The 24,347-nt window shown below is 40.3% G+C and overlaps 1 protein-coding gene across 3 annotated transcripts in view; it reads right to left on the reverse strand.

The window, feature by feature from the left end:
• LOC135200253 (divergent protein kinase domain 1C-like) overlaps positions 1 to 23,741 on the reverse strand; it is a 53,765-nt gene extending 30,024 nt beyond the window's left edge. For all 3 annotated transcript variants that reach the window (XR_010311232.1, XR_010311231.1, XM_064228724.1), the window contains exon 1: positions 23,434 to 23,741. Coding sequence is in view for 1 of the 3 variants with exons in the window: in XM_064228724.1 (XP_064084794.1) it covers positions 23,434 to 23,646 (213 nt within the window). In the remaining 2 variants the exon portion in view is untranslated. The remainder of the gene's footprint in view (positions 1 to 23,433) is intronic.
• Between the last annotated feature and the right edge of the window lie 606 nt (positions 23,742 to 24,347).

The following is a 24,347-nucleotide window of genomic DNA, read 5'->3' on the forward strand; positions in this document are numbered from 1 at the left end:
GTTTTAGCTTGCAATTGCATTTTTTTACCATTTCGGTCGAGTCAAAATTGACCGAAGGTTGAAATTTTGGCACTTATCGTTATTTATATGAAAATATTTCAAAACTGATATAAACTACAACCATAGGTTATTTATTGTTGTATTCTACATGAAATTGCACACATTTTCATATATAAAACTTTATGTAACGGCTAATTTAAAATGGTGCAAACATTACGACAATCGGACGAAAAAATTTCTTATTTTTTTCGGAAGAGTTACCGCACGGACGTAACGAAAAATTTTTTTTTCCATAAATTCACCATAAATCGAAAAATTGTGCTGGAGACTTCCAATTTGTTGCAAAATAAAGGTAAATAATTGAATATTACTAGAATGTAAGAGTTTTAGCTTACAATTGCGTTTTTTTACCATTTCGGTCGAGTCAAAGTTGACCAAAGGTTGATATTTTGGCACTTATCGATATTTATATGAAAATATTTCAAAACTGATAGAAGCTACAACCATGGGTTGTTTTTAGTTGTATTCTACATGAAACATGCGCACCATTTCCATTATATAAAACTTTATTTGTAACGGCTAATTTAGCGACGATCGGACGAAAAAATGATATTGTTATGATACAATAAAGTTTGTTCATACTTACCTGGCAGATATATATATAGCTGTATTTTCTGAAGTCCGACAGAAATTCAAAAACTTCCGGCACACACAGTGGTCGGCCAGGTGGTTAGTACCCATTCCCACGCCGCTGGAGGCGGGTATCAGGAACCAGTCCCATTTTCTATTCATAATTTTTATTTCCACTGTCCCCTGAGGGAGGTGGGTGGGTACTTAATTATATATATCTGCCAGGTAGTATGAACAAACTTTATTGTATCATAACAATATCATTTTGTTCATGAAACTTACCTGTCAGATATATATATAGCTGAATCCCACCGTTGGAGGTGGGAAGGGACAGAATAGAAGGATTTGGGAAACAAATGCATGCAGATGATTTAACATCTTGGTTCCACCGGTAGCATGCAGGCTTCGTGGTTATTGCCACGTAAGTCTGCTTGTGCTACTAGAGTTGCCAGCGAGGTAGAGACCTATATAGCTGGTGCACTCCAGATGATCTGTCAACAGGGGCGAGACCACGACGTGACTAGACCATATTGACCATACCATGAGGGCTAAGAAGTAAAATAAATATATATATATATATATCACCACCTGACCAACCTAGCCAAAGTTAAGGTGTGTTAACTAAGGCTTAAGAGTTAAGAAGTCACCGTTGTCGGCGACTCAACTACTAAATTAAGAGCTCTTCCTAACCATTTTCTACAGGATAGGATGAGTGGTACTACTTGCCCCCAATTAGTTTGTGTCCTGCAGACACGTATGGCCCTAGCGAGCAGCAGATCTCATATGCCATCTTCACATCTCGCAGGGAGTGTGAAATTTGAACCACGAGTTGCTTCGCTAAAACATGGTACTCAGGATGTTGCTGAGTGCCATGCTCTGTTGAAATGCTTCCGAGGCCGCGCCCTCACCTCGTGAGCATTCAAATCAAAAGATTTCAAATCTTTGTGCCAACACAATGAAGGAGCTTTTTGAAAGAACTCCTTAACAATAAAGCCAGGGTGTTCTTCGATATGGGCAAGTCTGGTCTTTTTCGGAACACTGCAGATTGTCCGTACGACTTCGACTTTCTTGAGTTTTATGTAGATTAAAACTTGAGAGACCTGACAGGGCACAGGACTCTCTCTGGCTCCTGCCCAAATAACTTGTGCCATCCTTGATTCCCAAGCTCCTGGCCCAAGAACAAGACGGGTTTCCATTCTTAGGCCACAACGGAAGGCTTAGAGAACGCACCGCCTTGTGTTCTCTAATGCCAAAACAAAATTCTGACGATGGCTGAAACCTCACTAACCCTCTTTGTCGTATCTAGGGTGGTTAGAAAAGGGCCTTCCTGATCACGTGCAAGAGTTAACAGGTAGGAGATGTTCGAATGCTTTGACATCAAGAACTTCCGACTATGTCTAAGTTCCATATTGAAAGCTTCGATCTGGACATGCACAGTCAGTCAGTCTGTACTAAAGTCAGGTGACCGAACCAGTTGACCAGTCAGACGCATCAAGGCGACAGCAAGGCTGTACCCTGAAGACCATAAGGCACTATTCTTCGCTGAAGGATGAGTGTCTGGACTGCCTGGGCGATTCAAGCTAAGCAAACCTTGGGGTATGAACGCAACCCAACGTCGTTAGCGAATCAACTCCTGAGCCACTCCTGACTCAAGCTTCTGGTGCCAGGAGAAAGGAGCGAGGAGCAAAAAGGCGATTCAGTCCCGAAGGACGAATGCCTGACAGTCCCAACCTGGTCTCATGTTAAACGATCATCGGGGGTGTGTAAACGCAACCGACTTCGTCAACAAGAAACTCAGGGCTACTATGGTGTCTCCTGATCTCGCACGAGTGTCTGACTCCGAGAAAACAGGTGAGACAAAAAGTAGATGGTGAGCGAGTTCGAGATTCCACAGAACTCAAAGATCGTGAAGGGCTTTGTTGTTTGACAGAAGCAAATCTCTGAGCCCAAAGGCCGTCAACAAACCATATTTGCGTATTCTTTAATAGTTGTGACTGCCAGCTTATCCCATTCTTCAAACGGAAAGGGAAGACGGCAATCTTATGCTGTCACACATCTCGATAGTCTGAACGTAGTCAGACTCAGAGCGGAGAGGTTATAGGTACCTTTCATGATAAAGTAGACCGACTCTCTCGGAAAGGTCCTTGGAAGGACGTGGACCTCTGTGAATCTAGGATCTTGAAGGCCAACATGGGGCGATTAGCGTCATTGTCGCTCCCTGTGATGGTATAAATCATCTTATACATTTCCTAAGCGTTTGAAAAAGGGGGAAAAGAGACTAAACATCCATCCCGTTCTAATATCATAGCGAAGAGATGTATGAAAGAACGTCCCTAAAGTCTCCATAACTCTCAACATACTTCTAAAGAAAGATTCCACTCGGAAGTCAGTAGTTGCTGCCGTCGATCGAGACGATTCGTACGGACTTTTGCAATCCTGTAACGAACCTCTAGAGATCGTTACATTCTACGTCTGTTGTTATAATAGGCTCTTTCTCGTAAACCCGAAGAGGGACCGAGAGAAGATACTTCCTAAGATATGAGAGAGCTGTGGAAGATCAGAGTTGATATGGACCACTGGTTTCCAAAAACTCGTTTCCAGGACTGGAGGGACGACAGAATTGCTTCCACTTCTTTCAGATTATGATCCAGGACATCTGAAACCCTCTCCAGATGTCCGGCACCTTCTTTCTATCACCTCAAGTGATACTTAACGCACCGAGAGTATGTTCAGAATCATTCCTAGATCTTTAATAAAACTTCAGTTTCCCGGTAGGAAAAAACTGTAGAGGTCTGAATTGCAGTCTATTCAGGGAAACAAACTTCTTTAGGAAGGAAATGGTCCCCAGCAAGCTCATCCATTCCCTCACACAGTATGTTTACTTCCCTAAAAAGGCTGCGCTTTGCCTAAGCAGGAGAGCATATAATAGTGAAATGTTGCGGTAGACTCGTAGTCCTATACCGTGCCGTAACGAGCACCGAAAGGAGTAAGAGATATCTCTGAGAACATAGTAAGGCAAAACGAATGCAAGTTTTTATTCATTCATGTAAGAAATCCCCTCAATCTAAGGCTAAAGTCCGTGATTGTAGGGCAGAGCGATACAGTTAAGTCAGTCAACTCCCGCATGGAGAAAGAGAGAGACGTAACTGCCCAGCACAGAGATACGGTTAGTCAGTCAATCCCGCAGGAGAGAGAGACGTAACCTACAGCGCATGACAGCGAACGAGCTGGTACTGCCTCGTTTGGACTGGCGGAGAGGACAGTGACAGCAGCAGCTTACGATCGTCGTCTCTTAACTTTATGCCTGTTGCCAGCTACCTATTCTACGAAGAAATAGGTCCGTAATTTTTAGCATAAAGAGACTCTCAAGCTGGTATATTTAAGCGAAACAGAAAACGCTAAATATAGATGCGTTTGTGTCGTCATAAACACTACCATACAACGGTAAAAGATAAATCGGAAACTCCTGAAGGCTGCAGGGAAAGTAAGTAACGATTTAAAATGTCCTTAAAATTGAATAGAACAACTAGACCTCTCGGTTGCCTCAATCCGAAGAGGTAACTACAGCAAGCGTATATGACTTGAGCCAACCAGTAGTAAAATAACGCAAGGCAAAATATGATATTATATTGCAATAAAGTTTTTTTTTTTTTTTTTTTTTTTTTTTTTTTTTTTTTTTTTTTTTTTTTTTTTTTTTTTTTTTTTTTTTTTTTTTTTTTTTTTTTTTTTTTTTTTTTTTTTTTTTTTTATACTTACCTGGCAGACATATATACTATAGCTGAATTCGGAAATACAGCTACATACATATCTGACAGGCAAGTTTCATAAACAAAACTCAAGAGAATTGAAGCGGACAGCTCAAGCTTCTTATGTTATTGGACATAAGCGTTCATTAGACGTAAGTCTACAAGAAGTCTAGTTTTTCTGTACGAGTCTGCAAAGAATGATGAATGAGAGCTCTTCCGAATCTTGTCAAAAAGAGCTTATCCGCTTACGCAATATAAAGTTAATGAGAAGTTTGTCAATGAGAACTAACCCATTTACGGGACAAAGAGATAATTTGTCAATGAGGGGATACCCACTTACTTGACAAAACGATAGAATATTGTCAATGGGGGAAATTCACTGAATTGACAAAACGTAATCCAGGAAGTCGAGCATTTTATTTTCGATTCCCGTCTCAAACGAGGAAGGGGCAAGAATCCTGTTAAGAGACGGCTTACGACAGGTAGAACGACGATGTTCAATTCGGCAGCGTAAGTCCCCGACTGGAGGAACTAACAAAATCTATCATCTGAAAAGCCCTTTCAGATGGGCTAAAAAGCTTGCAAAAATTATCCTGGGAAGAGGGGAAGAAGTCTCCAACCAGCTTCCTCTCCCGTATCAAAATTTATTGGCAGTATGGCAAAGGAAGTGTCTTTCTTGAGCTTTCCTCCTTTTGATGAGTGCCTTTGCAAGAATCCTACTGAACGTTGCCGAGAGTCCTGACGTGCAGGACGTCGAGCTTTTACATAACCCATAGCTGCCTTACCGCAAAGTCTTGACTGCGGTAGAGCAAAAGAGTTCTTTCCTTGAGCTTTCCATAACTCCATCCAATCCTGGACTTTACGAAAAGCAATATTACTGACAAAGACCTCTATAAATCACGAAACCCGTGGTCTTGCTGGGTTTCGAAAACGAAGTTGCCTTTTCCCTTTAAGCTTCCTCCGAAGCACTGCTTACTTCACATTCTTCGCAGGCGATGTAGAAGGGATCACCGAAGTTAGGTAAAAAATCTTTAGGCCCAAATCAGCTTGAAGACTTCAACAGAAACGTTCAGCCAGGCGACACACCTGGCGTGCGCGCTCGGCGTCCACTGACTAGCAGCGAGCACGCTCGGCGTCCATTGGCGAGCAGCGAGCACTCTCGGCGCGCCCGCTCGGCGTCCACTGGCGAGCAGCGAGCACTCTCGGCGCGCCGCTCGCGCTCGGTATCAACTGGCGTGCGCTCGGCCTCGGCGTCTACTGGTGCGCGCTTGGCGTGCACCCGCGCGCGCGCCTGGCGTCCATCCGAACGTCAAAAAAAAAAGCGTGCAGAAAAGTGTCACGCTCCTGACAGGCGTCAATGCAAGCGAAACTGCCTTCAGGGAAGAGCATTAGACATCTCGGAGAGAAAACCGACTGCACGAAGCAGTCTCAGGTGAAGGGTTGATCGTGTGAGAATACGCGGGGCGAGGGAACGCCTTCTTATTCTCACAGCAAAACAAAGCTAGGACGTCCGCGCTCAAAGCGTCCTGCTAATATGACTTGCTTTCTCGGTGGAAAGACGTACACGAGTTCAGCGACGTTTCGCCTTCTTACTTCTCACTGCAACGCATGACGAGAGAGAGAGAGAGGACGTGAAACGTCCTCTTCTATAAAGCTTCTATTTAGAGGGCGCGAGTCCTTCCGAAAGCTCCAAACCCTGCGCAGGGAGGACGCTTCGGAGGACGAGAAGCAATCCTTCAGGATTCGTGCACGCACTTTGGCAGCCTGGGAGTAACTTCAGGTCTGCCGAAGGCACATCAGATCGGTGGGAGTTCCTCGTAACCCTCCTTCGGCTTTCGACATGCTCTCTCCCTGTTCCTGGGAGTCAAGCAGAGGTCCCGGCCTAGAGGCGAAATAAGGCCGATCTGACGCACCCTCCACTACACAAGGGGCACTGTCACTGCACTTAGCCACTTCACTTTTGCTCTCCAAAGCCAGCACTTTCGATTCTAAGTTACGAATCGATAGAGTATCAGAGAAAGGTCAATACCCTCTACAGAAACTGTTTAGGGCCCGAAGGCAACATTACAGGGTTAGGAGTAACAACTACAGAAGTAGCACTTTTCACCACAATGATAGGAGAGCGAGCACCTTAGATTCCAAGATACAGATGGAATCTATAACGTAAAGGGCATTACCTCACGAGACATATTTATAGCCCGTAGGCCATACTACAGGGTTAGGCAAAATAGTCTACAGGTAGGTTAGCCTACCCTGACTTTGTTTACTGATTAATTGCATACATATGAATCATACGTCTTCCTTATGGAATTAGACAAAGTCTCACACTCCTTACATGACAAATCTCAACAAAGAAGCAAGACACATAGCCCTCGTGCATATCGAGTGCGGAACTACCGAAGCTTTCGGTAGCCACACCCTATCTTAGCAGACAACACCCTCTGAAACTAGCCTAACTAGATTCAGATATACAAAAATGAATCATATTCAAAACAATTTAAGATAGCGTATGCCTAGCCACAAATCCAAGTCAATAAATCAAAAGACAATTAGGATATTTAGCGGCCATGAAGTTTCAAAATCCTAAGACGGAGGTACTGAAAACAGGTGTTTCCAGCACCGGCGACAGAAAAATTATGAATAGAAAATGGGACTGGTTCCTGATACCCGCCTCCCAGCGGCGGAATGGGTACTAACCACCTGGCCGACCACTGTGTGTGCCGGAAGTTTTTGAAGTTTCTGTCGGACTTCAGAAAATACAGCTATATATATATCTGACAGGTAAGTTTCATGAACAAAATTTACGATTTTTCGGAAGAGTTACCGTGTGGACGTAAGGAAAAAGTTTTTTTCATAAATTCACCATAAATCGAAATATTGTGCTAGAGACTTCCAATTTGTTGCAAAATGAAGGTAAATGATTGAATATTACTAGAATATAAGAGTTTTAGCTTACAATTGTGTTTTCGACCATTTTGGTAGAGTCAAAGTTGACCAAAGGTTGAAATTTTGGCACATTGTTATTTATATGAAAATATTTCAAAACTTATAAAAGCTACAACCATGAGTTGTTTTTTGTTGTATTCTACATAAAATTGCGCACATTTTCATATATAATATACTCCATGTAACGGCTAATATAAAATGGTGCAAAAATTATGTCAAAGTGACGAAATAGTTTCTGAGATGTGTCGCTGATGCTTTTTAGTGCGAGAAGAAAGAAATTCGCGCTTGTGTGCCTGAGTAACAATTGTAAACAAAACAACGCCTTGATCCTTGAGCTCCCAGCATCCCCCAAGGCGCGTGATTCAAAAGTTTTCGCCTAGTAGACCTATACGTAACTATTTTTCCGCGAATTTTTAAAAAAACTTTTTTATATAGACGTACCATACGTTCATTCGGCACCCAACAGACAATTTATATCGACGTTTAATACGTCCAATCGGCGTTAATGGGTTAAGGTCTCTTTGTAGAGCGTTCCTATCTTCATCACAAGTAATTTCTCTACTTATTCTTGTGTCATCGGCGAAACTACTCACTACCAAGTCCTTAACATTACTGTCTATGTCTGCAATCATAATAACAAACAGTAATTCAGCTAACACCGTACCTTGTGGTACACCGGATATTACCTTAGCTTCATCCGATTTCTCATCGTTTGCAATAACTATGTGTTTTCTGTTGTGTGAAAATTCTTTTAAACATCTTTGTCCACGATATTATGTTTTCTAATTTTCTTCACTAATACGTATATTATGATCTACCTTGTCAAAAGCTTTTGCAAAGTCTAGATAAACCACATCTGTTTCATTTCCGTTTTTCATATTTTTGTATATGTTCTCACGGTGGGCTAACAGTTGGGTTTGTGTACTTTTTCCGGGTACAAAACCATGTTGTCCTCTATTAAACAAATTATTTTTTATTAAATGTTTCATAATATTTTTCTTCATTACCCTTCCATACACTTTCATAATATGGGATGTTAGACTCACAGCCCTATAATTACTTGCCTCTAGTCTTGATCCACTTTTGAAAGTAGGGGTAATATATGCTAATTTGTGCTCATCATAAATTTTGCCTGTATCTACACTTTGTCTTAATAATATTGCAAGTGGCTTTGCAATAGAATGAACTACTTTCTTTAACAAAATAGCAGGGACATTCAACACATATATATCGACTGGATGTATTTACTAAGAAAAGGTACACTTATATAATTAATCCAAATTATTAAAATCAAATTCATATTTAAATACTCAATTAAATATCATAAAACAGATGGATTTCCTTAAGAAATTTAAAAATCTCCTCTGCAGGAGCACCCTCTCCCAAAATATCTGACAAAGGTTTGTTGGTGAAACCAAACCGACGTCTATGATTAAAATAAAGAGGCAGTCAACAAATATATGCCTCACTGTGATGCCAACATTACAATTGGAGCATTGAGGAACCTGCCTCTCTGCTCCACTAGTTAAAAGATACCTGTGCGTTAAAAACGTATGCCCTATATGCAGGCACGTTAAAATTATACTAGATCTTCTATCCATCCCAACAGAAGGTCACCTGGGATGAACAGAAGGTCTGATTGATTTCAGCTTTAAATTACTATTTATGTTGGACCAGTGATTCTGTCACTTAGTCCTACAAAATTATTTAATAAAAAGTTTAAAATCTTAACAGGGAACCCTCACAGAGTGGGAAGCCCGGGAGGAAGCTGCCTGCTTTGCGGCTGTATCAGCCAGCTCGTTACCCTGAATTCCCACATGCAAGCGAACCCAACAAAAGTTCACACTGATGTGTTTTCGAGAATGCAGGAGGACCAGCCAATCCTGCGCCTCTTGGACAAGTTGATTAGATGGCATCAACTTTTGGAGTGCAGCTAGGGAACTCTGGGAATCACAATAAATAATATACGAGTCCCCAGTGCTACCTGTACTAAAAATAAATTTCAAAATGCTAAAGATAGCATAAATCTCAGTATTAAAAATTGAGAACTTAATAAGGAGGCTTTTTTTTAATTGTTCTCTCACCGACAATGACAGAACATCCAATTCCATTTACTGATTTTGACCCATCTGTATATACAGCAATCAAGTTACTATGCTCAGAAACATGGGCCAAGAAGCTACTTTTAATCTGAACACTTGAGCTGATCTTTTTGTTGTCTCTAACTTGGCAAATATCTAAAGGAGGCCTACACCAAGGAGGAAATTTAGAAAATGTAGTTTCCATAACCAGTAGAGGAATAAGGCCTACCTCTCTCGCACTAATGTTCAATCTAACTTCTAGGGGCTTAAGCAATGTAGGTCTAGTTGGTGCTCTGTCAACAGGATGTTTTATATACTTAAAATTTGGATTAGATTGAGAGGTTAGTGCTCGTGACAATATCGGAGACCTTGTTCCTCCCTCCGAATAAAAATAGGGGGCAAACCAGAGTCTCCATAAAGGCTCTCAACAGGAGATGTTTTAAAAGCACCTGTGCAAATATGCAGTGCCATATTGTGTACTACATCCAGCTTGCCGAACACGGTCTTACATGCCGAGCCATAAACCTGAGATCCATAATCAATCTTACTCAAGCATAGGTCCTAATAAATTCTTAATAAAGAAGTACGGTCAGCTCCAAAATTCAGGTTACTAACAACTTTAAGAATATTGCATCATTGTTTAACATTTACTGCAGTCTTATTTATATGTTCAGCATAAGTCAATTTCTGGGCCTAACCTGTGTCGCTCCGTGAAATATTCCTATAGCATTCATTTCTAAGGTATAAATATTGCTAAATATACGAGAGAAAAAGCTACACAGATTATACCAGTATAAACCTGGTTCGCTCACCCCTGTATAGGGTGTCGGTATAAAACTGGGGCGAGTGATACCACTACCAGAGGTCCCCTGCCATTTAGTCTCTTCCTTTGTCAATTTCCCCCGTTCCAAAGAGGAGCCGTACCAAAGCCATCTACTGCCCGCTACTGCTACAACTAGCGCCTCGATCATCATTCCTTTTATAGCACTACTGTGTTTAACACGTGTTTTCGTTGGAAGCCCTTATTTTGGATTTAATTAACCCTTAAACGCCGACTGGACGTATTTTACGTCGACATTTTTTGTCTCTCGGGTGCCGACTGGACGTATTTTACGTCGACTTACAAAAGTTTTTTTAAAATTCGCGGAAAAATACTTTTAGGCCTACCAGCCGAAAACTCTTGAATCACGCGCCTTGTGGGATGCTAGGAGTTCACGGATCAAGGTGTTGTTTTGTTTACAATCGTTACGCAGGCGCACAAGTGCGAATTTCTTTCTTGCCGCACTAAAAAGTATCTGTGACACATCTCGGAAATTATTTCGTCACTTTGACATACTTTTTTTACCATTTTAAATTAGCCGTTACATGGAGTATTATATATGAAAATGTGCGCATTTTTATGTAGAATACAACAACAAAATACTCATGATTGTAGCTTTTATCAGTTTTGAGATATTTTCATATAAATAACGATAAGTGCCAAAATTTCAACCTTTGGTCAACTTTGACTCTACCGAAATGGTCGAAAAACGCAATTGTAAGCTAAAACTCTTATATTTTAGTAATATTCAATCATTTATCTTAATTTTGCAACTAATTGGAAGTCTCTAGCACAATATTTCGATTTATGGTGAATTTATGAAAAAACTTTTTCCTTACGTCCGCGCGGTAACTCTTCCGAAAAAAATCATACATGCGATTGTGGTAATGTTTGCACCATTTTAAATTAGCCGTTACATAAAGATTTATATATGAAAATGTGCGCAATGTCATGCACAATACAACTAAAAACAACCCATGGTTGCAGCTTTTATAAATTTTGAAATATTTTCATATAAAAAATAAGTGACAAATTTTCAACCTTTGGTCAACTTTGACTCTACCGAAATGGTCAGAAAACGCAATTGTAAGCTAAAACGCTTATATTATAGTAATATTCAAGCATTTACCTTCATTTTGCAACAAATTGGAAGTCTCTAGCACAATATTTCGATTTATGGTGAATTTATGAAAAAAATAACATTTCTTTACGTCCGCGCGGTACTCTCCAAAAAAATCATACGTGCGATTGTGGTAATGTTTGCACCATTTTAAATTAGCCGTTACATAAAGTTTTACATATGAAAATGTGCGCAATTTCATGTATAATACAACAAAAAATAGTTGAAGGTTGTAGCTTTTCTCATTTTTGAAATATTTGCATATAAATCACGATAAATAGAAAAAAAAACCACGTTCGGTCAAATTTGACTACCGAAATGGTCGAAAAACGCAATTGTAAGATAAAACTCTTACAGTCTAGTAATATTCAGTCATTTATCTTCATCGTGAAACAAATTCGAAGTCTCTAGCACAATATTTAAATTTATGGTGAATTTTTAAAAAAAACTTTCCTTCCCTCCGCGCGCGGATTCTCCGCCACAAATCTCCGAAATGCGCAAGTCCCATTCTCGGAATATTTGCTCCGTTTCATATTAGGCATTTCATAGTTTTATACATGAAAATGTGCGCAATTTCATGTAAAATAAAACAAAAAATATTTGAAAGTTGTAGGTTTTCTTATTTCTGAAATAATTGCATATAAAAAAATATATATAAAAAAAATTCGACATTCGGTCAACTTTAACTCGTCAGATATGGTTGAAAACTGCATTTGTAAGCTAATATTCTTACAGTATAGTAATATTCAATCATTTGTCTTAATTTTGAAAGAAATTGGAAGTCTCTAGGACAATATTTAGATTTATGGTGAATTTGTGAAAAAAATATTTGTTTACATCCGCGCATTACGAATTCATGCATTATTTTGTGATAATATTTTCTCTGTGTTGCTTTTATCGTTTTACAATGTGTTATATACCAAAATGATCGCAATTTAGTGTAAATTACAACGAAAAAAAAAGTAACTTGTTACCTTTAACCGTTTTGCGCACAGCGCGATTTGAATACAATTATATATGAAATTTCGTTTTTGCGCTATCATATATCGCATTATTTATATTGATAATGATAATTTTTTTCATTTCTGATGGTTGGATACTACACTTCAGGCAATGACAAAAAAAGGAGCCAAAAATAAACTCTTAATCTTGAAAACTAAGCGCGCTGTGATTTTTTGAAAAAAAAAAAAATTTTCCGCTTCCGCGCTCACTTTGGAACGTCTCCGGCACACGGTAGACATTTTTTTTTTTACCGCTTCGGCGTTTAAGGGTTAAGATGTCTGAGCGTCAGGAATCTTCTGGAACTAAGTTAAGTACTGCAATAATCAATATGTTATCATTAAGGTAGCGATGTTAATCATAAATATGTGTTAGGCTTTGTTTATATATCAGGAGCCTGCATGCGCCCGCTCCCGAGTCAGCCATTTCATGCATCGCTACCCGTGACTTTTATTTGTGACGACTTTCAATTGGTCATCCATACTAATTGTAGTCGCATGGATATTGATTTTAGCAGTTACTCCAAAACTTACGAGTTTATTATAGATTCTGACGTTTCATGATATATCTTGACGTGAGAGTTATACTAGCCTACCTAATCAGACCTTATACGTCGGATGAGAAACGTAGCCTTCTCCCTTCCCTTGGTCGTCTAGGAGGAGGATTCCTCCTTTACAGGACCAGGCCGGGATTTCATTGAAGTGGGGTGTAGGGCCTATTTAGGCCTTCGTTTCTGCCCTTGAGCCACCCTGGCCTACTGGTCCAGATCGTGATTAAAATTACATTTTTGGAAGGTTAGGCTAGCTGCTCAGAGCCTCCCTGGCCGACCTGACCAGATCATTCCGATTATGCGAAGGTTAGGCTAGCCGCTCATTAGAACAGTATACGCACCTATCCCCCTCCCCCCCCTCATCCCTTTATCCCCTCTCATGCCAGGGCTGTTATATTGTGTTTTTTATCATATGACATATTGTATCGTTGTATTGTAATTAGTGGACAGTCGGCCTATAAGCTGGCTGTCCCTGTGATCAGTTGGATCCACGTCTTACCGGGAGGTGCCACCTGGCCGGTTGTAGTGAACAACTGATCACGAGTGAGCCACTCCTCGAGACGGCCTCCCTCCCCCATCCCACTCAGTGAGTGCTCAGCTCGCTAGCGCTACCTCAGGTAGCAAACCGAGCCCCTTCCCCTCTCGCGGGGGAAGGTGGGGGGTTCAGTCGGAAGAGTGGTACTCCTCACCTTATGTAGTAAGGGGGGTACGGGGGTGTCCACCCAGGCGAGCCCTGGTTGACCACCCGGCTCGTCTAGACGGTATACACCGCGTACTACCTCAGTCTCGCCTTTCCTATCCCCAGTCCTTCTTCCACCTTCTATCCTCCCGCCCCGGCGGGTCCGGGATCTGGCTAGAACTAGTTCAGTATGCATACAACAAGCACGATCCCTTATATGATCAGAATCAGGCCTAGGTTTTACCTATTTTCCCTGATTCGATCCCTCAACCTGACCCGGGGATAGAGGAAGATAGTAATGGAATGGGAATGGGCCCGGCAGTGGGTGTAGATGCAGTGCTCCGGCACAATAATGCTAGTAGCCTACCTAGACGACTGGCTTATCTGGGCCACAAACGACAAAGAATGTCTCAGAGCAAACCGAAAAGTACTAAAATTTCTGGAATACCTAGGATTCCAGATAAACCACAAGAAATCCCGACTCACTCCGGCACCACGGTTTCAGTGGTTGGGAATACAATGGGATCTCAATTCACACAAACTTTCGATCCCGCCGGTGAAACGAAGGGAAATAGCAAACGCCACGAGGCACTTCCTCAAAGGCAAACAAACATCCCGGAGGAACCAAGAAAGAATCTTAGGTTCACTCCAATTCGCCTCAGTAACAGATGTTCTACTAAAAGCCAAACTGAAGGATATAAACCGGGTTTGGCAGACCAGAGCGAACAGGAAATTGCGAGACAAAATTTCCTGCATCCCTCAGATACTACGGAAGAGACTCCGTCCATGGACAGAAGTCAAGAACCTGGTAAAATCAATACCATTACAGTTCCCTCCACCAAGTTTAGTGGTCCACACGGATGCCTCACTAAGTGGTTGGGGAGGATACTCCCAATACGAAAAGGTTCAAGGCACTTGGTCACTAACACTCCGCCAGCTTCATATCAATGTTTTAGAAGCCATGGTAGTATTTCTAACCCTAAGGAAACTCTCTCCGGCGAGGAGGATCCATATCAGGTTAGTATTAGACAGCGCAGTAATAGTCCACTGCATAAACAGAGGAGGTTCCAAATCAAGCCACATAAACCATGTCATGATAGCAATCTTTTCGTTGGCAGCAAAGAACCAATGGCATCTGTCAGCAACTCACCTGGCAGGAGTAAGGAACGTAGTGGCAGATGCACTGTCAAGGACAACTCCGCTAGAGTCAGAATGGTCCTTAGACAACAGGTCATTCAAATGGATCAGTCAGCAGTGCCCGGGTCTTCAGGTGGACTTGTTTGCCACAGAATCCAAGCACAAGTTAAAAGACTATGTGGCTCCCAATCTGGACCCCATGGCCCAGGCCACAGATGCCATGTCCATAGATTGGAACAATTGGCGGAAGATTTACCTATTAATGAAAGTCCTGGACAAACTCAGATCCTTCAAAGGACGGATTGCGCTGGTAGCTCCCAACTGGCCCAAGAGCAATTGGTACCCTTTACTGGGGGAATTGGGACTCCGTCCCAAACGGATCCCCAACCCGAGGCTAACACAACTAGTACAAATGAGGACTGTGTGCGCTTCCTCAAGGATTCAGAATGCCCTAACTTTATGGACTTCATGAAATTTGCAGCGCAAAAAGATGTCAACATGGATCCTATTAACACCCGGTTTCTAGAATCAGACAAATGAGAATCTACACTTAGACAGTATGATTCTGCGGTAAAGAAACTAGCCTCTTTCCTGAAAGACTCAAAGGTAAAGACAATGAATACGAATCTGGCTGTTACTTTCTTTAGGACCCTGTTTGAGAAGGGCCTAGCAGCTAGTACTATTACCACAACTAAATCTGCCTTAAGGAAAATTTTCCAGTTTGGTTTTAACATTAATTTAGCAGATTCGTATTTTTCATCGATTCCGAGAGCTTGTGCTAGATTAAGACCAGCAGACAGACCTCATACAGTCACCTGGTTTCTAAATGACGTACTTAAACTAGCTTCAGACACCGACAATGATTCGTGTCCTTATACAACCCTTCTTAGGAAGACTTTATTCCTCGTAAGCCTAGCTTCAGGAGCCAGAATATCAGAATTGTCGGCTCTTTCTAGAGAACCAAATCATATTGACTTCCTTCCATCCGGAGAAGTTCTATTATTAACAGATCGGAAATTCTTGGCCAAGAACGAAGATCCTCAGAGCAGATGGTCTCCGTGGAAGATTGTTCCTCTTCCACAGGATCTATCCCTTTGTCCAGTACATTGAGATCATTTTTAGACAGAACTTCCAATAAAACTTCAGGTCCTTTATTCATTAGAGAGAATGGTGGCACAATCTCACTAAAAGCCATTAGACAACAAATTCTGTATTTTATTAAACAGGCTAACCCGGAATCAGTTCCCCATGTACATGATGTCCAAGCTGTAGCTACCTCAATTAATTACTTCCACCATATGAACTTTGATGACCTTAGAAAGTATACGAGATGGAAATCACCAAAAGTATTTAAACGACACTACCTTAAATCCTTAGAGGCCCTTAAATATTCAGCAGTGGCAGCAGGGAACATAGTTTCCCCTGACACAGCCTAGCCATGTTGAAATATCTAGTCTTAATAGATCTGCCCTTCTTTTAGCTCTTTCTCTCCTACCTGTCTCGCTTATAGCCCTTAGCCTTCACCTCGGTATTTTTACTTGGATTGCACAATTGAACCATTCTTGTACTATGTATATTTATCTGTTATTCATATACGTAAAATATCTTATATTACTTGGTGTAGTAATATCTTATATTATTGGTGTAGTAATCACCCTGGTCTTACTGTAAATTGGTTTTGGTATTTGTATATACTTCATAGTGTAAGGACCTACATTCAAGATAATTGTTAAAACTTTACTTCAAGATTTCAGGAACTTGATTAAAAGAAGGTTGAATTACTTAAAGAGTCTAATTTCTCCCTTCTATTAGCCTTGTGGATTATATATCCACGCTTTTGGGTCCTATTCTCTGTTACTATTTCACGGAGCGACACAGGTTAGGCCCAGAAAAGGGATTTTGACAAAGGAAAAATCTATTTCTGGGCAATGACCTGTGTCGCCCAGTGAACCCACCCCTGATTTCCTCACCCTATAGGCCCAAGCTTGGGTGCTATTTTCAGGAATGACCATCGAGGCGCTAGTTGTAGCAGTAGCAGGCAGTAGATGGCTTTGGTACGGCTCCTCTTTGGAACGGGGGAAATTGACAAAGGAAGAGACTAAATGGCAGGGGACCTCTAGTAGTGGTATCACTCGCCCCAGTTTTATACCGACACCCTATACAGGGGTGAGCGAACCAGGTTTATACTGGTATGATCCATGTAGCTTTTTCTCTTGTATATTTAGCAATATTTATACCTTAGAAATGAGTGCTATAGGAATATTTCACTGGGCGACACAGGTCACTGCCCAGAAATAGATTTTTCCTTTGTTAAAATCCCTTTTTTGTTAAAAATAATTCCTAAATATTTGACTTTATCTTCATACAACAAGATAGAACCTTCTAAAAATAAGGTTGGAATCTCTTCCCTTCTTCATCTTCTACAAAAACGTATAGCTTTAGTTTTTTCACCAGAAAATTTGAAACCTTTACTATTAGCCCAGGTAGTAGCAGCATTAATTGCAATCTGAATTTTATTACAAGCTTCAACTGCAGTAGCTCTACTACACATAACAACAATATCATCCGCGAATGCTTGACCAGTTACTCCAACAGGGAGATGTTCAAGTAAACCATTAATGCCAATATTAAAAAAGGTTGGACTAAGCACACTCCCTTGTGGAAGCCTTCTTCCTGAAGATATTCTGATGAGAAGGTAGAGCCAATTCTAACTTTAAGGTATCGGTCAGACAGGAAGTCTTTGGCAAAATTAAACATATTGCTACCAATACGCCATTCAACCGGCTGCATTAAAATACCAGCCCTCCAGGTAGTATCAAATGCTTTTTCCAGATCAAAGAACACAGCAATGGTTTGATTTTGGACTGCAAAAGCATTCTGAATCTCACGTGTGAGACATAATAAGGGGTCCAAAGTACTTCTATTCTTGCGGAAGCCAAATTGCCTCTTCGACAACAGGCTCTTTGTTTCTAATAACCACATCAGACGAAAATTCACCATTCGTTCGTAAATCTTGAAGACACAGCTGGTAAGAGCAATAGGCCTATAACTTTTGGGATGACTAGGGTCCTTTCCAGGTTTCAAAAAAGGAACTATAACAGAGTTTTTCCACAACTTGTATGAAGTCCCTGAGCAGCAGAATTCGTTTAAAACATCAAAAAAGAATTTTTTTGACTCCAGAGGTAAATGAGAAATCATTGCATAAATAATATCATCTTCTCCAGGTGATGTTGGAGGAGACAAAGATAAGGCTAGTCGTGTTTCTAATATTGCGAAATTCAGGAGAGTAGTGACTGGGGCTTGAAATGCTTGAAAAGTGCCGAGCAAAGGCCTCTGCCACCTCTCTTGCATCCGATATAACTACCAAGTTGATTTTCAAAATAGGTAAAAGAGAAGGGGAAAATTTCCCTAGTAATTTATGGATTCTATCCCAAACCAGAGAAAGTGGCGAGTTATACTTTAATTCTGATATGTACCTAACGAAGGACTCCCTCCTTGCTTCTTTAAAAACTTGCTTTTGTTTGGCAAGGTTTTTCTTGTATATTATTCTATTAACCAAAACAGGACTCTTTCGATATCTCTTGTGACTAGCTCTAGCAATTTTCCTGCTCAAGGCACATTTACTATTCCACCAAGGTACCAGTGGGCGACGGGGTTTCTCTGATGTTTTAGGAATTGACATCATTGCCCCCCCAATCATTACACTAGCGAGATATTCATACGCAACTTATGGATGGGATAGTGGTTGCTCCCATAGAGATTTTTATCCACTGACCACTTATAGTCTAATCGTAATGACGACGAACATATTGTAAGATCAATTGCTGAACTGGAGTTATGGGCTACATCAAACCTTGTAGGAGAACCATCTTTCATTAAAACTACATCATTGTAATCTAACAATCTTTCAATTATAAGACCACGGTAATCACACCTACCTTCCCCTCACAAAGTATGTTTTGCATTGAAATCCCCCATCAGAATGAAAGGCTGGGGTAGTTGATCTAAAAGTGATTGCAAATTCTCAACCTCTAATTGTCTTGGATTGCCAGCTCTGTCCACCAATCGAGTTTCTAGGCCAGGTTCTAGATAAAGAGAGCACAGAGTGACCCATTTGTTGATGAAAATCTGTGTTGCACAAGCTTGCAGTATCAAGTCTAATTTGATAACTTTTTGTGGTAATGACTTGGCCGCAATAATACATGTACCACCGTGAGCACGTTCACCTACAGGTGGTGGAGATCTGTGAAAAATAAAGTTCCGTCTACAGTTAGGAGAAACATTACCAAGTTTGGTCTCTTGCAAACAAAGGGCAGCTAAATTATGCTCCTTGAAAAGGACCCGGACCTGTTCTCTGTTTGAATGGAAACCTCGTATGAGCCACTGACATAGAGCCATTATTTACTATTAGATTTTTTTTATTTTTTTTTTTTCACTTTTCCGACTTGGAATGGGCTGGTCTGGAAAGACTTGGTCTTGGTCTTTGTTTCGTAGAAGAACTTGGCAGATCCTCAAGAGACCTGCTATTTCATCTCTTGGGGACCCTACCATGGTGTGGGGATATAGGTGGAGATGATGAAGGAGTACGGGGTCTCTTATTTCTGAGAGGCACCATCTCTACAGCGTGCACCTGAGCCTTATGAGGTGCACTGAACAAGGTTTCATTCTGGGACATACCCAGATCAGGCAGCGAAGCTACCTGTGAGGCTTCTACATCAGAAGCCCGAGAGACCTCCCAGAAGCCCATAGGAGGCCCATCGGGAGGGGACAAAGGAGCCTTCTTGGATGAAGGTGATGCTGAATGTACTTCGAGCTCCGAAGGGGATAGCTGAAGCTTTGGCTTTGAAGTTGGCATCCTAGATTGATCTTTTTTATTCGATTTTCCACTTTTCACTACATCACTATATTGAGGTCTTGGGAACAAAAGTCTTTTTGCCTGGCCAATACTTAGATGTTCAGCATGAGCTTTCTCTATGGCTACCACTTCATTTTTAAATGACTCACATTCCTTATGCCTTGCATTATGATTTCCCTTACAATTTATACATAATATTGGGGTAGAACATTTGCCTTCATGCTTTTGTAAGGAGCAGGCAGCACATAACTGGTCTCTAGTACACACCTTTGACGAGTGACCATATCCAAAACATATGAAGCACTGGAGTGGTCTATGCTTAAAAGGTCTAACACGAAATCTCTCCTTGTCAACATATACATGATCAGGAACTTGATCATTATTAAAAGTGAAAATATCATTCTTGACCTTGGAACCTTGAAAATCTTCCACACTTTATCATCACACATTTCCAGCAATTCCTCGTCAGACAGTTCATATAGGTCTTGACTGAATACAACTTCCTTAGCATAACTAAAACTATACGTAGTGTGGTTTGACCTCTTTTATCATATTAGTACTTTTCAGCTTAGAGATCATGAAACTGTTCTTTTCAAATCTAGTAATATCAGAGTTGGTCATTGTTCCTACCAATGTTCTCAAATGTTTCCTGAAGTGAAAAAGATTGCAAAAGTCTGATTTTGTTGAAACAATCAGCCACCTGGTAGGTAGAGGTGTCCTCACCTTACGTTTCCCATCTGTAGTTTCCTGACTGACCGTAGCTGGATAAAAGGAATCTACTTCAATATTCTGGGGTATTTTATGAATTAATACACATTTTAAGTTTTCCTTAGGTGAACACTTTAAAGCATTCATGGCATTCTTATGAGTAGTAAACTCAATCCAAACCCTCCAAAAGGCAAAATCTTCAGTTTCACAATACTTTATGACTTTAATTTCACCATACCTTCCAAACATTTCCATAAATGAAAAACAATTTAAATCTGAGGCGAGAGAACATAAAGGATTCTCTCACCACTGCTAGAGCTTTCCATAGCCACATTCAAGGTCTTGTCCTGGGTCGTCTTCTGTACAATTGAATTTTCTTTAGGATTGTCCTTGTTCGTGCCAGAGGTCGAAGAGGAGGGTAGTGTCAGGAGGTCACACTGTCCGGGGGAGTTTAATATAGGGTCGTTAATCATTGATCCTTCAAAAGAAATTTGAAAAACCTAAAGCAAATCAGGCAGAAAACCAGGGCCCCTGCACCGACCCCTCTCTCACCAAAGACACTCAGCAGAGACTGACTCCCGTATGTCCACTCCCTACCCTACCCCGAAGGGATAGCTCTATCATAACACGAGTGGCTCAAGTGTAAGCAAAACCCGCTTGATAAGACTGAGGGCATAACTAGTATGCAATTATCCCCATTCATGTTACAATAGAGGGCAAACCAGATAGAATGGTCAGGCCCAGATGCAGCTCCATTTTTAATTTCATTAATACCCTGCATAATATCGGCTTTATTAATATCTATGTCCAATAAATATTCACTATTTTCATCCCTTATTTCTGTATCATTATCTTCATTATCAATTCTAGGGGTAAATTCTCTCTTATATCTTTCTGCCAATATGTTGCATATTTACTTTTTTCATTCGTTAATCTCCCTTCAATTCTTAGAGGGCCTATTTCTGTTCTTTTATTCATCTTTTTTGCATACGAGTACAATAGTTAGGGGTTTTGCTTGATATTTACTAGGGTTTTTTCTTCCAAGTCCATTTTTAATTTTCTTTTGATTGTATAATCTTTAGTTCTGCATTTTCTAGCTTACTTTTTAGTTCCAACACTTTCCATGCCGTTCTAACCACAGACAATCCACCATCTTTCCAAGCCTTCCCAGCACTCATTTGAACAATGTTAGCATATATATGTAACGTTTATTGATCTTACTCAAGGTTGCAGCTGTAATCAGCACAATAAAACATTTTGTTGCCTATATTAGTGAAAGTATGAAACTTTTTATTCCCGGGGTCATGGTTTGAACTAAATTCATTTTTACCTTGTAATCGTTGGTTTTATCCTTACTCCCATCGTAACTGAAACTCCACAGTGCTTATTTGATTGTAATTATACACATTTTGGTCTTAACTCACTAAATTGCACTTGAACCACGTTGCGGTTCCTGGTTCCTAAGCACTCACTCCACAAACAGTTACGAGCAGCAGACGACTACACTGTTTATGAGGTGAAAAGCTTTATTCCCTTAATTGTTTACATTATTCATTATTTAGTTTAACTTTACTTTGTTACTTCAAAATGTTTATTTAATTCATATCTGTTATCCCTTTTTTGCAACCAAATTAACCCCCAAAAATTAAAAATATTTCTGATGTACTTTTATGAGCAGACGATGCGACAAAAAAATGACTCATCGTTGCCAATCTAGTGGAGCTTCACACAATGCTGATGCATTTACAAACTGTTTCCATGAATTCTAGTTGTCATAGTAATGCAGAAATGATAAAATAGCTGTAACACGTATAGTATATACTACAAATAGATACGCTAATTTTACTTATTTCTCCGGTTTTGTGCAAGTCTTATACCCAGTTTGGAGGGTAGTAAACACATACCAATTAACAACACTGATAAACAATTGAAGAGCGCAAAACGCCGCAAAGAATGCCGTAGTTCCCTTGGATAAGTAGTGGTTAGAGGTCAGGTTTACGATTGTTGTGATGAAAGTGCCCCAGCGTCTATGGGTACAAGTGGTGTGTGGATTTAGCACGGGAAATGGGAAGTTTGTTGAAACAAGCGACTCCGCAAACATCGAGATGGCACCAATCTTCTAAAATTTTTTAACAAAGTAAAAATTTCAAAAGTGTCATGGGGGTAGTGTGCACTGCGTTGGCCAAACTTTTCATTACCCCCTGTTGAAATCTTAAAATATAGCCTTAATTTCTAACTTTGAAGAAAATACTTACTTCGAAAGGAGAGTAAAGGTCTTGAGCGCCTGCTGTCACCACCAACAACTCATGACTGATGACCATCTCCGGTGTCAGGACGTGTTAAAGTACTTTTTCGGAGGGTGGTCAAATTTGCGGTAGTCAGTGAGTTGGCCAGTCCAGTCGGTTGTTTACCCTAATTGTATTCTTGTTTCACCAATTAAATATCAAGTGAATAAGGCCGAGCCACGCGATGACAATGGATCGACAGTGGTTGTTTACCTACTACCTAGGTATTAGGTAGGTAAATTGTAGTGTGATGATCATGTAAGTACTATAGGTGTAAAGAAGAATTATGAGCAAAGCATACCTACTCCAATGAGCAAAGCATACTCCAAAATAGAGTTGTGATATAGGTATTAGGTAAAGTAAAATGATAACTTTCTAAGACATTAGGCTAGCCTACTAACCTAGCTACCTAATTAATTAGTAGCTATGCAAGTTATGTTTGCCCCACACAACTATACTCTGTTTTTTTCCATCTGTCCATCTGCCTGTGTTGTTTACGTATGGTAACACTGCGTCCAGGGCTTTAGATAGTTACGCTATGTATAAGTTTTAGGTAAATAAAGGGATGTCTGGGTGTACATTTGCAACTTTAAAGTGTTTTAATAATTTACAGTATGCAAATTACACCATTAATATTCGAAATTATTGTTGAATGTAAGCTAAATGTAACTATCTAAAGCCCGGGACGCAGTGTTACCATGCGAAAACACCACAGGCGGATGGACAGATGGAAAAAAACAGAGTACCTACCTATTAGCCTAGGTAGCTAGCCTACTACCTAAGCTTGTCTTTATGCTACTGGGTAGCCTAACCTTACTTCCCATGGCCCAAATTACATGCTAAAAGTACTCAAGAGTAGTAAGCTTAGCAATATTACTAATTTGACGATGTGTCTGCTGATGACTTCTTCCGTCGAGCAAATGACACTGGAGGCGAGCAGAGCATCCCTGATGCTGATAACAAGAAACACGGCGACCAAACTCCCAATAATACAACTCCAAATAACACAAGTTCGTCTTTTTCTCCTGTTGCTGAACATGTTCTCAATGGCCCTGGCAATGCAGCAAGGGAAAAGCAACGATAACCGCATCCCTTCTTTTCATAAGGAAGAGACGTTCGGATGCAATAATAGATGTAGCAGTAGTAGTAGGCATGAATTTCTTTTGAAACTCCTCCCTTGCTCATTTTATTCCTCCCATGTTTGTGTTTGTTTAACCTTATTTGTCTCTGTAGTGCCATAAATCTTTGATAAATTCTTTCCTGTTTTCAGTTTCCCCCTTCGGAGATAATAATATATTAGCTATCAATTCTTTTTAATTTTCCTGATTTGGCTGCTGCACAAATCTATATTTTTTTCTGTTACAATACGCTGGGCAGTAAAGTAAGAAATGTTCTAAGTTTTCATTTTTTACTTCCCAGTTTTTAGCGTGTTACTACATTTAATTCTAGTGTTCCTAGCCTGTACTGATATACTAGCCCTACTGATCAGCATTGTTTTTTTTTTTTTCAGTGTTACTGTTACCAGCTTTATTTTCTTATGTTTTACTTACATTTTCTGTAGAATAATAAGGTTTCCTTGTTATTCATTTCTCTCTGCCATTTTTTTCCCAGTTATTTATCATTTCTTTTAACTGCTTACCTTTAAGCGATTAAATTTTACTTAAGTTTATGCTTAATTCTTTAATACACTACTCTTTTATTTGCAGAATCCAACGGTTTTTCTTATTATCATATTGATTCATGGTTATCTCGTATAGGAGCCTCTTTCCACCACTCACAAGTGTGTTTCAG

The sequence above is a fragment of the Macrobrachium nipponense genome, chromosome 26, assembly GCF_015104395.2.
Source record: "Macrobrachium nipponense isolate FS-2020 chromosome 26, ASM1510439v2, whole genome shotgun sequence".
Lineage (NCBI taxonomy): Eukaryota > Metazoa > Arthropoda > Malacostraca > Decapoda > Palaemonidae > Macrobrachium > Macrobrachium nipponense.